Consider the following 13,862-nt stretch of genomic DNA (forward strand, 5'->3'; position numbering starts at 1 on the left):
ATTTTGATCAGCACCTAAGACTTATATCCACATGGAAATACGTTAAGCAGGTATGGAAGGACTCGAAACAAGGGAAGAACAAATTTGAGGATTTTGTATTCCTGAAACTATGGGCTTCACATATTTACACGTAGATGAAATAGGGTCACCACTTCCGTTATAAGTGAGGTTAATGTCTGTTACCTTTATATCTTCACATGGAAATTGCGAACTACAAACAAAACTGACAGCAAGCGCGTTCGCTGCAGTACCTCTGATATTCGTAAAGCTAACATTGCTAATCTTAACTTTTGATGGATTCTGAAAAAAACAGACAAACATCATTTTCTAGGTTTAAAACCCTTCCAAATACATTATTAATACAAAATAAAAAGATGAAGAAGAATAGCAATTTCAATACCTTTTTATCACATTGGTTCGAGGGGCAATACTCTTGATCAATGACCATTGGATTAATGACATTGACCATTATTATATCTTCGAAATGGATATCAGAAGCAACTCCAAGACTAGGAGAAGATGGTCGTGTTTTGATTCTAACACCATTAGTTGTATTTATCAACGTACAATTCTTAGCTCTGATTCCTTGAACGGGTGCTTCACCAACATACCTCCCTAAACTTCCTACACTTATACCATGTCCAGGTCCGCATGTTACGTTAGTTATTGCTACTTGCTGACTACCATCTCCAAGTGAGATACAATCATCTCCGGTACCAATATTTGTATTTATAACATTAATACCAATCGAACGACCAATGTGAATTCCATCTGTATTGGGACTATTTTCTGGTGCATTTATGTTCACATTTTGGAAGGTAAGGTTCTTACAACCCAATACATTAAAATGAAAGCTTTTACTATCTTTGGAGGTTATGTCACTCACGATGGCATTTTTGATGAAGTCAAACCTCACATTCTACATTTTTTGAAACAAATGTAATGAGCTTATGTATATTTCTTAAGTTGGGAAAATGTAATATAAGATGTGTAGCATGATATTTAAAGTTCTAAAATGAAAATAGATAAAAGTTACCAAAACATTAACTAAATTATTATATTGTTCTTACTATGGCAAATTTGGCGCACTTTGGGTTTATGGCGCAATCATTTTTCCCCCAAGCTACTTTTCCTTGTCCATCAAAAACTCCTTTACCTGTCAAGGTAAATTGATCGATATATTTAAAACTAATCCAATTGTCTTCAGCAAGATCTGCAGGAGCCTGCAATATTCCTTGGAGTTGAATTTGGATACGATTTTTGCAAGGACCTGTCAGTTCAATTTTACTTAATTTGTAGGTTTCTTCTGGAATAAGTACTTGACTTTGACTTGTGGATCCACAAGCTGCCTTCCATGCATTTGTTAGGGCCTATTTATAAACAAAAAGTTAATTTTGGTTGATTATATTATACGTCTCCAGTATACATATTATATTATTTGAACATTTTTACCTGAAATATATCAGTATTAGGCATAGCCCCGAATTTGGTCACATCAAAATCGGCATCATTAGATTGTCCTTTCCCCATGTATACAAATAATGATACAGAAAATAGAACCAGGAAGTTCGACATGAGTACCACGTTCGTCTTCTTCTTCCGCCTTGTACTCTTTGTTAAAAAAAAAAAAAAAAAAAAAAAAAAAAAAAAACGTGTAGACAAATGTTTGAAACCTTTCTATGTTTAAAACTAATATATAGAAGGAGAGAAAATTGGCACTACCAAAAGTTTTATATTATTAGCTCTTTTGCACCATTAGTTATAACTATAATTGTGTTATAAAAAATCCATAACAAAACACTCGTGTTTAAGCTAAAAACAAGTATGATTCTCCTCTAACTCATTTAATTAAACAAATATTTTTCTTAACTTTTTGTTGGAGAAAAAACAGACTTCTTAACAACAAACTAAACAAAATCAATAGCTAAATTTAAGCATGAAGAACAAATAATGCAAGACTTGTAAGGGACTATAAGTTGAAATAACAAAATGGAACTTTTAATTAACCACTAAAGTGAGTTCACGTTCTAAGAGGAGGTTATTGAAGCTTCAATCCCTTGCTCCGCATTCGTTATACTAAAACTAAACAAATAAATAAATTTATGATAAGTTAATATGTTCGCTAACAATAATTTATTCGAAATTTTTCATTCTATTTGAATACAAATTTTCGAGGGATGTTTTAAAAAGTATAATAAATCAGCAAAATATTTATATTCTATAGAAATTTCGAAAACGAAAAAAGTTTACAGGTCCATAATGAAAAATACAAAAAATGTTCCGTCAACTACGCCGTCAACAACGCACCTAATATATTTAATACATCGTTTAGATTTAACTATTGTTTGATACACGATCGTTTAGATTTGATCATTTAGATTTGGATAGCCAGATCTAAACGATTTTTTTGTTCAAGATTCTCTTGATCATTTAGATTTGGATTTGATCATTTAGATTTGGATAGCCAGATCTAAACGATTTTTTTGTTCAAGATTCTCTTGATCATTTAGATTTGGATAGCCAGATCTAAAATTTGATCGTTTAGATTTTGGTAGTCCTTTTCAAGATTCCTGACTACACCATGGTTTAGATTTGGCTACGTTTATTTTTTTGTATTTAGATTTGGCTATCCAAATCTAAACTATTTTTTTAAGATTCTAGCCAAATTTAAACGATGTTTTTTTTCAAGATCTTTTATAAACATAGATCTTGAACCAAATAACAATTTGAAAAAAAAAAGGAATAGAAGAAAAACGATGGAAAGAAAAAAAATCTAATAGGAAGAGGAGAAGAAAGACGATAAAAGAGAAGGACATATTTAGAATATTTTAAAAAAATTGACAAACTTTAAGAACTTTTTCATTTTGTTACACGGACCGTAAATATTTATAAAAAAATTTCTATTTTTAAATAGGTTATAGTATTATTTGTACTCAAATATAACAATGCTTTCATTTCATGATTTTCCAAATTGAAATTGATCCCAAGAAAAATTAATAAATGGATGTGTGACAGATAAGGAGATCAAATCCTACAACAAAAGTGGTGCATAAAATTGTGCAAGCACACATGGTCAATTGAAAGAATAGATTTAAAACGACTTAAGAGGTAGAGTATATCGTCCTCAGAGACCAAATTAAACAAGTGTATTTAGCTATTTTGGAATCGTTTTTGATTTTATTAAGGAACCAAACACTAGTGATTTATGCAAACAAAAAAATTGAAACAACAATGTTTTAATTTGTAGAGTAAAAAATGCACTATATGGGGGTGGTGTTGGTATCCTTACAAACTTCATTAATTAGGTTATGTCTTAGTAATTCATGGATTCTTGTATAAACATTATGCTTAAGTCTCGAAACGAGAGTCAAGGTTATTCTTTTTTAAAAACAATATTTTTCTCATGCAACATAAATGAAAACTACCATCTTGAGATCAAATTATAAAACATGACATCAAGAGTAGTCATCAACAATTTTTACTATTCTCCTAATTATTTAAATTAAAATAAATATTTAATCTAACAAGTATTGAAGCCTATCAATAAGAATAATGCATAATTAATAACATTGAAAATCATACCATTCAACGATATCCACGAGTTAAAATAAAAAGTCAATCAAATCCATGAGTAGTTCAACCAACACCTTAAAACTAACTAGTTTAACCACAAAATATTTTGTTACAAAATTGAATTCATAAAGTTGAAGCTATATAAGTGAAAACTAGAGAAGATACTCTTGTATGCTCCGTCTTTAATAGCTTTTGTCAATCTCACCACTTCAAACAATGTCTCAGGATCTCGAACGGCTACCAAAGTGTAATCTTCAAACTCTCCAACTTTAATTTTAAGGGCAAAGACACACTCTTTTAGGCTTGAGAATTAGGGTAAACTTCATACCTTGATTGTTGAAGAGGTCACGAATATAGAAAGAAGACAAACCTGAGCTACATAATCTTTCTAAAAATAATAATTTTGTAAATTAGGAAAGCTGGCGTTGCGACACCCTACCCAGTGCTCTTCAGTCCGAGTGTAGAAAATTGTTGCAGCGTTGCAACACCTGCACCACAGTGCTTGCCTAGCTAGCTCTATGGTGCTCTATCGTAGCGTCGCGATGCTTACTGCTTTCCACAAATAATAACGTTTTAGGAAAATGCGTCTGGCCGGAATATAGGGTTTTCCTCCTTTCTCTCTACTTTTCAATTGGTTTTGACTTGGTTTGATCATTGATGCTTCAAACACTCAATTTTCTAAAAATACCCTAAAACACACCAGCAAATATATCAATCTAATAAAATAATTAATCCTAAATCGAAGACCAAATCCGCATATTTTAGGTGCTTATCAAAAAACGTTTTATTGCTTTTGTCCTTTAATTTTGAGAGATTCAAAACACAAAATAAAAAGTTAGAGAACATCTCATGTTGTGTAAATTCTAGGGTTAAGCATATCATTAAAGTTTGAATTAGAATTGATACACCTTTGAAGACCGTCTTCAAATTCTTTTTCAAGTCTTCTGTGTGTCAAACATTAAAACCAAAACTTCTCCAACCACGTAGAGTGACGCCTCCAAGGGGTTGTACCCACTATTTTCTTAACAAGAACCAGTTTGTGGGAGTCTTTTCTTTGTCGTGGGAGTCTTCTCTTTGTTGTGGGAGTCTTCTCTTTGAAAGAATAGGAATTGGAAAAGAAAGAGAATTTTTGGAGGAGAAGAATTTTTTCAGAGTAAAAGAATTCCTCAGAAATTCGTGGGATAGTTCTATCCGTCTTATTGAGAGTTAACCCGCCAATTACAGACTCTACTCAATTACAAAAAGACTCTCTCTCTGTTATTAAACGTATAAGGAAAATAACTTCATACTCTCCCTCTTCCCTGTAAGGGTAGAAATTTCTTAAATTTAATATCTAATATTTATATTTTATCATTTGAATCATATCCTACTATACATTTTCCTTGTAATCTCTGTAGTATTAATATTAATCTCATTCATACTAATTGTGTATCTGTAATTTTAATCTAAATCCTATTTATGTTAATGTAAATATATGAATTAAACTCAATTATATAAGTTCTCACAATATACACTTTTAATTATAAAACATATTTACAATTGGCTATATATTGATGTACACTATAATTTATATTAACCATAACGTATATAGTTAATATACATTTCCCTAATCTTAATTTGAACCGTTCAAATTATTCCTTCAAACTACGTGTAACGACTCGAATTTTTCATAACCAAGTTGGGATCGTTATTGATTTAATTATTTTAACTTTCTAAAAGAAATAGCCAAAGCAAAACGTGTAGTCCCCGTATGGTTGGTCGTGGGTCCTTCTTCTTGTCGCTCACTAGCTTTCCATTTTCTCTATCTTTGCTTGAAACATTTGGCATAGAAAAGAGTGAGAAAATATACCTAGTAAGAGACACTACAAGAGACGGGAGAACTCCCGACGCTCAAAAACATCGACGAAAATGAAAATGACGTCGGGAAAGGATATGCCGACGTATTTCACGGCATTGGGACAAACGACGGGAGAACCAAGTCGGGAGAGGCATTCCCGATGCCGTCACATGCGTCGGCAACAGTGGCATCAGGAATGCCTTTTTCCCGACGGACCTTATGTCGACACACCTCGCGGCGTCAGGAATGCCTCGAGAATTCCTTTTTATATTTTTTAATATTTAATTTCTATTTTTTCCCCTAAAATATTTTTCTCAAACATTCACATCGACGTTCAGATTGCTCAAATATTTTTTCCAATGTTTTGGATTAAATTAAAACAAATTGAATATAAATTAAGAAATTAAGAAATATACAAACATAAATTAAAAAAAGATTTAAAATTAATAATACGAATAAGTTCACAAAATATTAGTAAGTTTAATACAAAAAATGTAGTTCTCATAATACAAGAAAATGCAAACATAACAAAAAGTCTCCCAACGAGGTACGTATGCGTCATTCTACACCTTCGGTCCTAAAATAATATAAAAGTAACTAAGTTTAGTACATATATCCATATGTTTACTGTATACTATCATTGCAAAAACTTAAGAATAATGGAGACATATATACGTATCGTAGAGTTAAGGAGTCTGTTGTGCACGAGTTAATTCTTCTATCATCTTTTTCATTGTTTCCACTTGTGAAGCTAACGCTTGGTGATTTCTATCTTGCACTTCAATCCGTTCCAAAGCTTCTTAAGTTTAGCTTGTAATTCAATCTCTTTTTGTGTGGACTACGAAAAAGATGTCGACGAACTGCTCGCACTCGTCGTCCTGCGGGCCTTCGGCTTGGGTCCCCAACCAAGGCCTTTTGAGTAACCTGGTCGTCTACCCAACACCTGATCGCATATCTCATCCTCAGAAAGTGGTTGACTACCCTCTGGGGTAGGCAGGGATTGGAGTTTCAACATTTGATTCTACGAAAAATTTAAAAACTATGTTAGGTAACGCGCAAAAATATATAATGAAAGAGGATAATTAATAAGGACACAACTTACATGCGCATCCTCGACGGTCTACGACACGAATGTCTGAGCTCGAACGTGTGTTTCCTGGAATAACTCCACAAGGTCGACCGACTCCCCTTTTCTCTCAGTGAGCTCGTACTGTCGTTATAGAAACGACTTGGACCCGTTACTATGATTGTAAGGTTACCTCTGTCTAGCAGCCTTGTTCGTCCATGATTGCTCCTGCATTAAAACAATTATATTGTTTATTTCTTATACATATTAAAACTTGTTATCATAATTAATCATGACAAATACCTGGAATGCACGGCTGATATAGTGGTCGAAAAGGAAGTGTCAATCCTCATGACATCCAATCAATGTGTTTGGTGGATTGGCACGAGCCTCCTCTGGGTCGCAGTAGTTTTGAAATGTCTGTGATAGTCGGCCCGAAACTCTTTAAAGGTCATGAGCATCTGATGCTCAACAAACCTATTCATTGCTTGATCATTGAAATCAAGCACAAACAATTGCTACACATTACAAACATAACACATTAGATTAGTTAAAGTTAGATATGTTTCAAATGAAATCATAAACCACTAGAACAAATCTGGTCTTTAATGTCGGTTGGAAAAAATGAAAAAAGAGCTTTAATGTCGTTTTTGAAAAGGCGGATGTTTAATGTCGGTTTTAAGCCGACATTAAAGCTGGAGCTTTAATGTCGGTTTAAAACCGACATTAAACATCCTTGTTTTGAAAAGCGATATTAAAGCTCCTTTTTAATTTTAATTTTTTTAATTTTTTATTTTATAAAAAAATGACTTTCTCTCTCTTACTTTACTCTTTCTCAATCACCCACACGATTTCATCCTTCCAATTTCTTCTTCACTCCTCATTCTCATCTAACAATCTTCCCTTTCTTCTCTGAACAGTCGCTGCCATCACCACCACCATCGTCCCTCGTGCCCAGCCCGTGCCCGCCACCACCTTCGTCACTCCTCACGTTCTTCAAACACTCTTATGCTTGCCACCACTGTCGGGAGTCCTTTTCTTCAACCATGTTCATGTCCAGCCCTCGCCACCACCGTCGCCGTCTGCGTTTATCTCACAAGCTCCGATCTGGTTGGGTTGTGGCCAGATCTGTTGCAGAAGAGTTAATTAGCTGTTGCAGATATATGATGTTTTTTGCACTTTACTACATCGGCGAGCCAGATCTACAATATACTTAAGAAAATTGAATATCCCCCTTACATCGGCGAGGAGGATCGGTGTGAAGCGATGTTTCATGAGGACCCTAGTTGGAGTACTTCTTCCTCCATGGACGATCTTCTCATGTTCGATGTTCGTAGTACGATTCATTCTTCTTCTTATGAGTTTTTTCAGACCTGCCTTTGTTGTTCCTCCGCCGTGGATGGTGGAGCTCAGCCTTCTGCTTCCTCCTTCCGACTGAAACGGAGGAAGATGGCAGCCAATGATGATAAGATATTTCAGAGTATCGGAATATTTTATATCTATCTTCTTTTCCATGAGCTATTTACTTCCTAGTCATCTTACTTCTAATAATAAGATATTTCAGAGTACCGAAACATTTTTCGCAGCATCAAGATATGGCAGTGCGACTCCAGTGCCTGCATCCATCATCAGCTGGGGTAGCGGTTGGCTGGTAAGATGTGCCATGAATGTCTAATTTATGCTAGAATTCTTCTTTTGCGTCTGTGCTAGAATTCTTCTTTTGTTTTTGAAGGGTTTTTGAAGGGTAGCTGAAAACCAAGAAAATAGCCAGAAAAATCGCCGGAAGCTTGCTGAAAGTACAAGAGGTAATGTTTTTCTATATGGTCATGTCACCTTCTGGATTCTTTTATTTTTCATGTGTTTGTCTGGAAATATATTTGCTAATGTGATTTTTTAAAGTATTGGTCTCTGCATTCTGATAGATTTCAAGAAGGCTCAACCAGAGGAAAAATTGAACTTGTTTAGTTCTCTACTTAAAAGTTACCAAGAAGAAGTTGACAATCTCACGAAGAGGGCAAAGTTTGGAGAAAATGCTTTTCTTAACATCTATCAGAAACTTTATGAGGCTCCAGATCCTTACCCTGCTCTTGCTTCAATTGGTGTAAGTGCCAAAGGCTTTTGTATGAGTGTTGCATTTGAGCAGCATCAATGACTTGAACTTGTTAACAATTTTCCCATTCTACTTTAGATCTACTTAATAGTATGAAACCTCTTTAAGAATATTATTGTTGTTCACTCAGATGTGAACCTTCAGATTTGGTTATGACTTTCGGTAGAGTACAAACTATATTATTATAAAAGAAAAAAGGAAAAAATGTTAGTACTAAGGTCAATAAGGCGGAATATTTGAGAAAAGTTTCTCCATGTTTCGTATTCTCTGATATATACATAGATATACTGAACTCAAGAATGATATGTGAAGTCTGAATTCCCTCCTCTCCACTCAATGGGGGAAATGGAAATGAAGAAACATATCTATTTGTATCAAAACCTGGTGCAGTTGTTTTATGCTATTTGTCATCTTGTAATGATTTTACTGCATAATGTTCTCTTTGCAGGAACAAGATTTGAAGTTGTCTGAATTAGAATCTGAGAACAGGAAAATGAAAGTTGAGCTTGAAGAGTTTAGAACAGAAGCAACTCATTTAAAAAATCAGCAGGCCACTATTAGAAGACTTGAAGAGCGCAATCGGCAATTGGAGCAACAGGTTGTAATATCTTTGTATGCTATGATGAATGATGTCAATATAATAGTACATTGGCATTTTTCCATATAACTAAATGATACGCCCATACCGTAGAATTGAAGATTCTCCATAATGCCTCACATCAATTTAGATTATGGATTTTATATTTTTTCAGCCATCTGAAATGGTTCAGGTTAGATGCAACCAAAGTCTTCCTCTGAATAATTTTCTTTGCATGGTACATGAATAACGCATTCCTTCATATGTAAATAACTTTACTTGCATGCTCAGGCTGTAGGTTATAACTCAATTGAGGCTGAAGATTGGGAAGTTGCCACAAGTGGGGAAGAGATGAGCAAAATGGAGTCTCTTCTTCTTGATAAGAACCGAAAAATGGAACATGAACTTACACAGTTTAAGGTACAATGCTATGCTTAATGGCTATTTACAATTCTGCTATCTCTTCTTACATGCTCAAATCAATGTGGATAATGGATAATGGATAAATGGCGTTTCAATTTGTTGGCAGGACCATACTTGAAAGATGGTGATGTAGTTTTTAGTTCATTAATAGCTGGAAGGAAATTATTTTTCTCATATCATTTAGTGCGATTCTTATGTCATTTTTAGGTTAAACTTTCAGAAAAATCATCTTTGCTGGATACAGCTGAAAGCAAGATAGCTGAACTCACAGAAAAGGTTGTTGAACAACAGAAGTTGATTCAGAAGTTGGAAGAAGACATTTTAAAGGTTTCGATCTTTGGCTGGCAGAGATTCCTTCTATGGTTCATTTAACTTCTTCTGGTATATCCTGGTTTTCAAAATGATGTGTATATGTGGAAGCATTGGGTGACCAGGGGTTTTCTGTTTTAAATTCTTTTTTCTTCTCCCGAAAGAGGGTGTTCTTTATTTGGGTCAAGAAAGTTGAATTTGATTTTTCCAAAATAAATGCAAGTTAGGCTCTTGTTTAAAGGGTTATTTACATATATACTGTTGACTTGACATTTAGTTTAAATAGCGCTTGCGCTCATTAGTGTTATTTTGAAATTTGATAATCCTTCAGAGTTATGATTGCTAACTTTTAAGTGCTGTTTCTTTGAAAGCAGGGTTACAACTCCAAGGACCAAAAGGGCAGTTTATTTGATGAATGGGATCTTTCTGAGGCAAGGGGTGAGCTTTCTGAGGTATTCTTTCTGTCAATCTTCATCCTCTTGTGGTTGTCCAAAGCTAAAGCTCTAACAAGTGGTTTGTTATTTCGACCATAATGTAACTTTTGGTCTTATTTACTTTTATTTAGAAGTTGCAATAATGAATTTGACTTTTGGGAGACAACAAAATGATCTTTTTAGCAATCTGGGTGATCGTTTCTGTTTCCCATTTCCTTTTTCTAATAAAAAATAAAGAATTAGAAACCAGAACCAATTATCAACATGCTTTGGTTTTTATTTTAAAGCAAAAATGAAATTTGAAAAACAGGATGTTGGGTATCCAAGTTTGGCTTACTCGTAGTCAACAAATTTGGCTTATTATTCTGCCAATTCCTAGTCTGGATGTTGTTTTCTGTTGGGTTTCTTAGTGGCAATTTGGGGGCATGATTGAGTGGCAATTTGGGGGCATGATTGAGTTACTTGAGCTCTAGGTAGTTTGTTTTTTTGAATGATTTTGTACCGTAATAGGGAAGGAAAAAGCTCGAGATTAATGCATTGGATTGAATTAATGTCTATTTGGATATTGTTTGTAGATAATTGAAGTCATATCGAGTTGAAAGCTAAGCGATTGTGCAGAGATGGCCAAGCGACCGTTGAAAATTGAAGATTGAGAAGGCATTTTAGGATTTTTAATTATTTAATTCTTGTATTAGAATCTTTTTTCATGTACTATCATAGAATATATAAACATAATATTAAGATTTTATTTTGTGTATGTACAAGACAAATATTATAGTTTCTAACATAATATGAATTTCATTGATTTGTTGGCATGTGAAAAACATATTTATCTACATTGACCCAATGTCGGTCTATAGGACAATAATGTAACAATTAAATAAAATAAATTTGTAAAAGTGAATCCAAAAACTAGGCTTTAATGTCGGTTTTAAACCGACATTAGAGTTCAACCGACATTAAAGGGCTTTAATAACACTATCAAAGACGTTGGTTGAAAACTGACAAACCGACATTAAAGAGGCCTTTAATGTCGTTTTTAAACAGACATTAAAGCCCAACCGACATTAAAGGGCTTCAATAACACCATCAAAGATGTCGGTTGAAAACTGACATTAAAGGCCTTTAATGTCATTTTTAACCCGACATTAAAGAGGCCTTTAATGTCGTTTTTAAACCGACATTAAAGCCCAACCGACATTAAAGGTCTTTAATAACGCTCACAAAGATGTCGGTTGCCAAGTGACATTAAAGGCCTTTAATGTCGGTTTTAAACCGACAATAAAGGCCAAAATTCTTCTAGTGAACGTGTAGTGCACTTAATTACCTGGAGGTCGCCTTTGACGACCTCAATGTATTCTCTCCTAACGTCCGTCCACTTAAGACAGCGGACGAGAAATATCTTTCGCACGCACACGCCTATCGGCTGGCTGAAGCGAACGGCGTGTGGGGAAATAGGCTTCTCCGCTTTAGGGGTGATCGTCATAGGAATGTGTCCATTTATTGCAACGTGGCGCTCTAACTCCAAGAGTCAAGACTGCGCACATCTCCTAGGAGTCGGAGTCGCAAGTTGTTGAGAAGAAGACCCTGCTCAATAAATCGATAATAACATATAATGTTAGAAAAAAGAACATGAGATAATCGTAAGTTGAAATGAAGAAAATTCTTAGACTCACCCGTATTGTCGCCCACAGACGACGACCCTCCCGCGATGTTATCTAAATCGTTCTCAAACTCGAGGAACATAGCGTGCGTCTCCATAAAATTATTATGTGGATATGACGATGACATAATGGCTGTGGCAATAGAAAACAAACATTCAATAAGCAAATAGGAACACATAGCTAGAATCAAACTATAGAGGCTACCATAACTACAGGATAGCCAACACAACCTAATTATTAACAACAAAATACTTCAAGCTATCCTATTACCACCCCTTGAACCCATCCCAAACAGAAGCAAATTCAAAACAAGAAAAGGCTACCATAACTACAGGATAGTCATCCCAAACAGAAACAAATTCAAAACAAAAAAGGCTACCATAAATGCAGGATAGCCAAAACAAATCTTAACACACATATTACATTTTCAATTTAAAACATAAACCCCCTACAAAAATTTCAATTTAACTATTACCCCCCTCCCAAATTCAATTTTCAATTTAACTATAAACCCCCCCCCCCCCCCTCAATTCAATTAAACCCTAAACCTTAAACCATTCAAATTTTAATTTAACTATAACCCCCCAACCCCCACCGCCAAATTCAATTTTCAATTTAACTATAAATCCTAAACCCTAAACCCTTCAAATTTAGATTCAACCACAAATTACACACATTCTATACAAAAATACATTTAACAAACAAAAATCTATTAAAAAAATCCTAAAACAATTTTCCTAAAAAAAACCCTAAAACATAATTTTAAACTAAACAAACTCTATATTTAAACTTACCTAAGGTGGCAGACGGCGGCGAAACGACGAGGGACAGAATGGAAGGCGACGAGCTACGGACGGCGAAGCCTCGACGATCCTCTCTTCTCCCTTTCCCTTTCGGTTTCAGTTCTGTGAAATACATAATTGAATCGATTATAAAAGGGATTTCCCAATGCCGTCATGCGACGTCGGGAAATTTCCAAAAAGGCATCGGGAATAATCATATTCTCGATGCTCATTAAAAGGGTCTCCCGACGCGCTATGGTACGTCGGGAATAAGGTGTATTTTTAATTTAATTTTGGCCTATTTTCGACGTTGTTTGGCCGACGCGTGTTTGATGCGTTGGGAAAAATGGTATTCCCGACGTCGTTTGGCTGACTCGTGTTTGATGCATCGGAAAAATAGTATTCCCGATGTCTCTCCTGACGCAGTGGTCATTGCATCGGGAATACACTTATTCCCGACGTTCTTTGTGTCAACGTTTTTTTTTTGGCGTCGGAAAATCCCCGTTTTCTTGTAGTGAGACCCACTACCGGTACCACTAGGTAATCTGCTAACTTTTCATTAAAAGGTACCCTTTATCATAACAATCTCATGATTATGAAAGAACCACAAAATCTAATGATCCTATAGGAACACTCATCAGTCTGGTGATCCAGTAGGAGCATACATGAGACCAAGGAGTCTAATGATCCCATTGGACCACACATGAATCATGACAGATTGTGTTCCCATCGAATGCACACTGCCATAACTGTGAGAGGTGGTGATTCTGAAAGGCACCGTACATGTAGGTACACATCCTAATAGCAAAAGCTAATAGACAAAATTATTCCAAGAAGCATGTAATAGTCAAAATAAACATGGCATGAAACATCAGTCATAATAGTCATTATAAGAAAATAAGGATCTTTCGATGCACAAAAGCATCAGGAGATGTATGAAAAATCGTTGAGAAAGGATTTTCCGATGGATTAATTCGCGCTAGGATCAAAGTTAGGTAAAAAGAATTGGGAGAGGATCTTCTGACACACAAAATGTAGTGTCGGGAGATCCTCTATTTTTTTAAAAAAAAATACTGCAAAATCCAGA

General features: G+C 34.9%; 2 protein-coding genes and 1 long non-coding RNA gene across 3 annotated transcripts; 2 read left to right on the plus strand and 1 right to left on the minus strand.

Moving 5' to 3' along the window:
• Window positions 1-42: 42 nt before the first annotated feature.
• On the minus strand, window positions 43-1,530 carry LOC103503427 (exopolygalacturonase-like). The gene is made up of 4 exons (XM_008467611.2): window positions 1,453-1,530; window positions 1,071-1,370; window positions 401-919; window positions 43-300 (listed from the first exon to the last, which is right to left on the minus strand). The coding sequence occupies exons 1-4, from the start codon at window positions 1,528-1,530 to the stop codon at window positions 43-45; spliced, it is 1,155 nt and encodes a 384-aa protein (XP_008465833.2).
• A 6,648-nt stretch (window positions 1,531-8,178) lies between these two features.
• LOC127150948 (uncharacterized) lies at window positions 8,179-9,189 on the plus strand. The gene is made up of 3 exons (XR_007823587.1): window positions 8,179-8,281; window positions 8,399-8,577; window positions 9,035-9,189. It is a non-coding gene; the product is annotated as an uncharacterized LOC127150948 (long non-coding RNA).
• Window positions 9,190-9,347: 158 nt separating this feature from the next.
• On the plus strand, window positions 9,348-10,428 carry LOC127150841 (protein CASP-like). The gene is made up of 4 exons (XM_051089531.1): window positions 9,348-9,356; window positions 9,455-9,583; window positions 9,794-9,913; window positions 10,270-10,428. Exons 1-4 carry the CDS (start codon window positions 9,348-9,350, stop codon window positions 10,426-10,428), a joined length of 417 nt encoding a protein of 138 aa, XP_050945488.1.
• The last annotated feature ends 3,434 nt before the right edge of the window (window positions 10,429-13,862 follow it).

The sequence above is a fragment of the Cucumis melo genome, chromosome 9, assembly GCF_025177605.1.
Source record: "Cucumis melo cultivar AY chromosome 9, USDA_Cmelo_AY_1.0, whole genome shotgun sequence".
Taxonomy (NCBI): Eukaryota; Viridiplantae; Streptophyta; class Magnoliopsida; order Cucurbitales; family Cucurbitaceae; genus Cucumis; species Cucumis melo.

What these genes read in the sequence shown, in the direction of transcription:
- LOC103503427 (XM_008467611.2), bottom strand. Translation starts at nt 1,530, where the DNA reads ATGGGGAAAGGACAATCTAATGATGCCGATTTTGATGTGACCAAATTC. An exon ending in CTAATACTGATATATTTCAG is followed by an intron (nt 1,371 to 1,452) that starts GTAAAAATGTTC and finishes GTTTATAAATAG; the next exon opens with GCCCTAACAAATGCATGGAA. An exon ending in AGTGCGCCAAATTTGCCATA is followed by an intron (nt 920 to 1,070) that starts GTAAGAACAATA and finishes CAAAAAATGTAG; the next exon opens with AATGTGAGGTTTGACTTCAT.
- LOC127150841 (XM_051089531.1), top strand. An exon ending in ATGAACTTACACAGTTTAAG is followed by an intron (nt 9,584 to 9,793) that starts GTACAATGCTAT and finishes TGTCATTTTTAG; the next exon opens with GTTAAACTTTCAGAAAAATC. An exon ending in TGGAAGAAGACATTTTAAAG is followed by an intron (nt 9,914 to 10,269) that starts GTTTCGATCTTT and finishes CTTTGAAAGCAG; the next exon opens with GGTTACAACTCCAAGGACCA.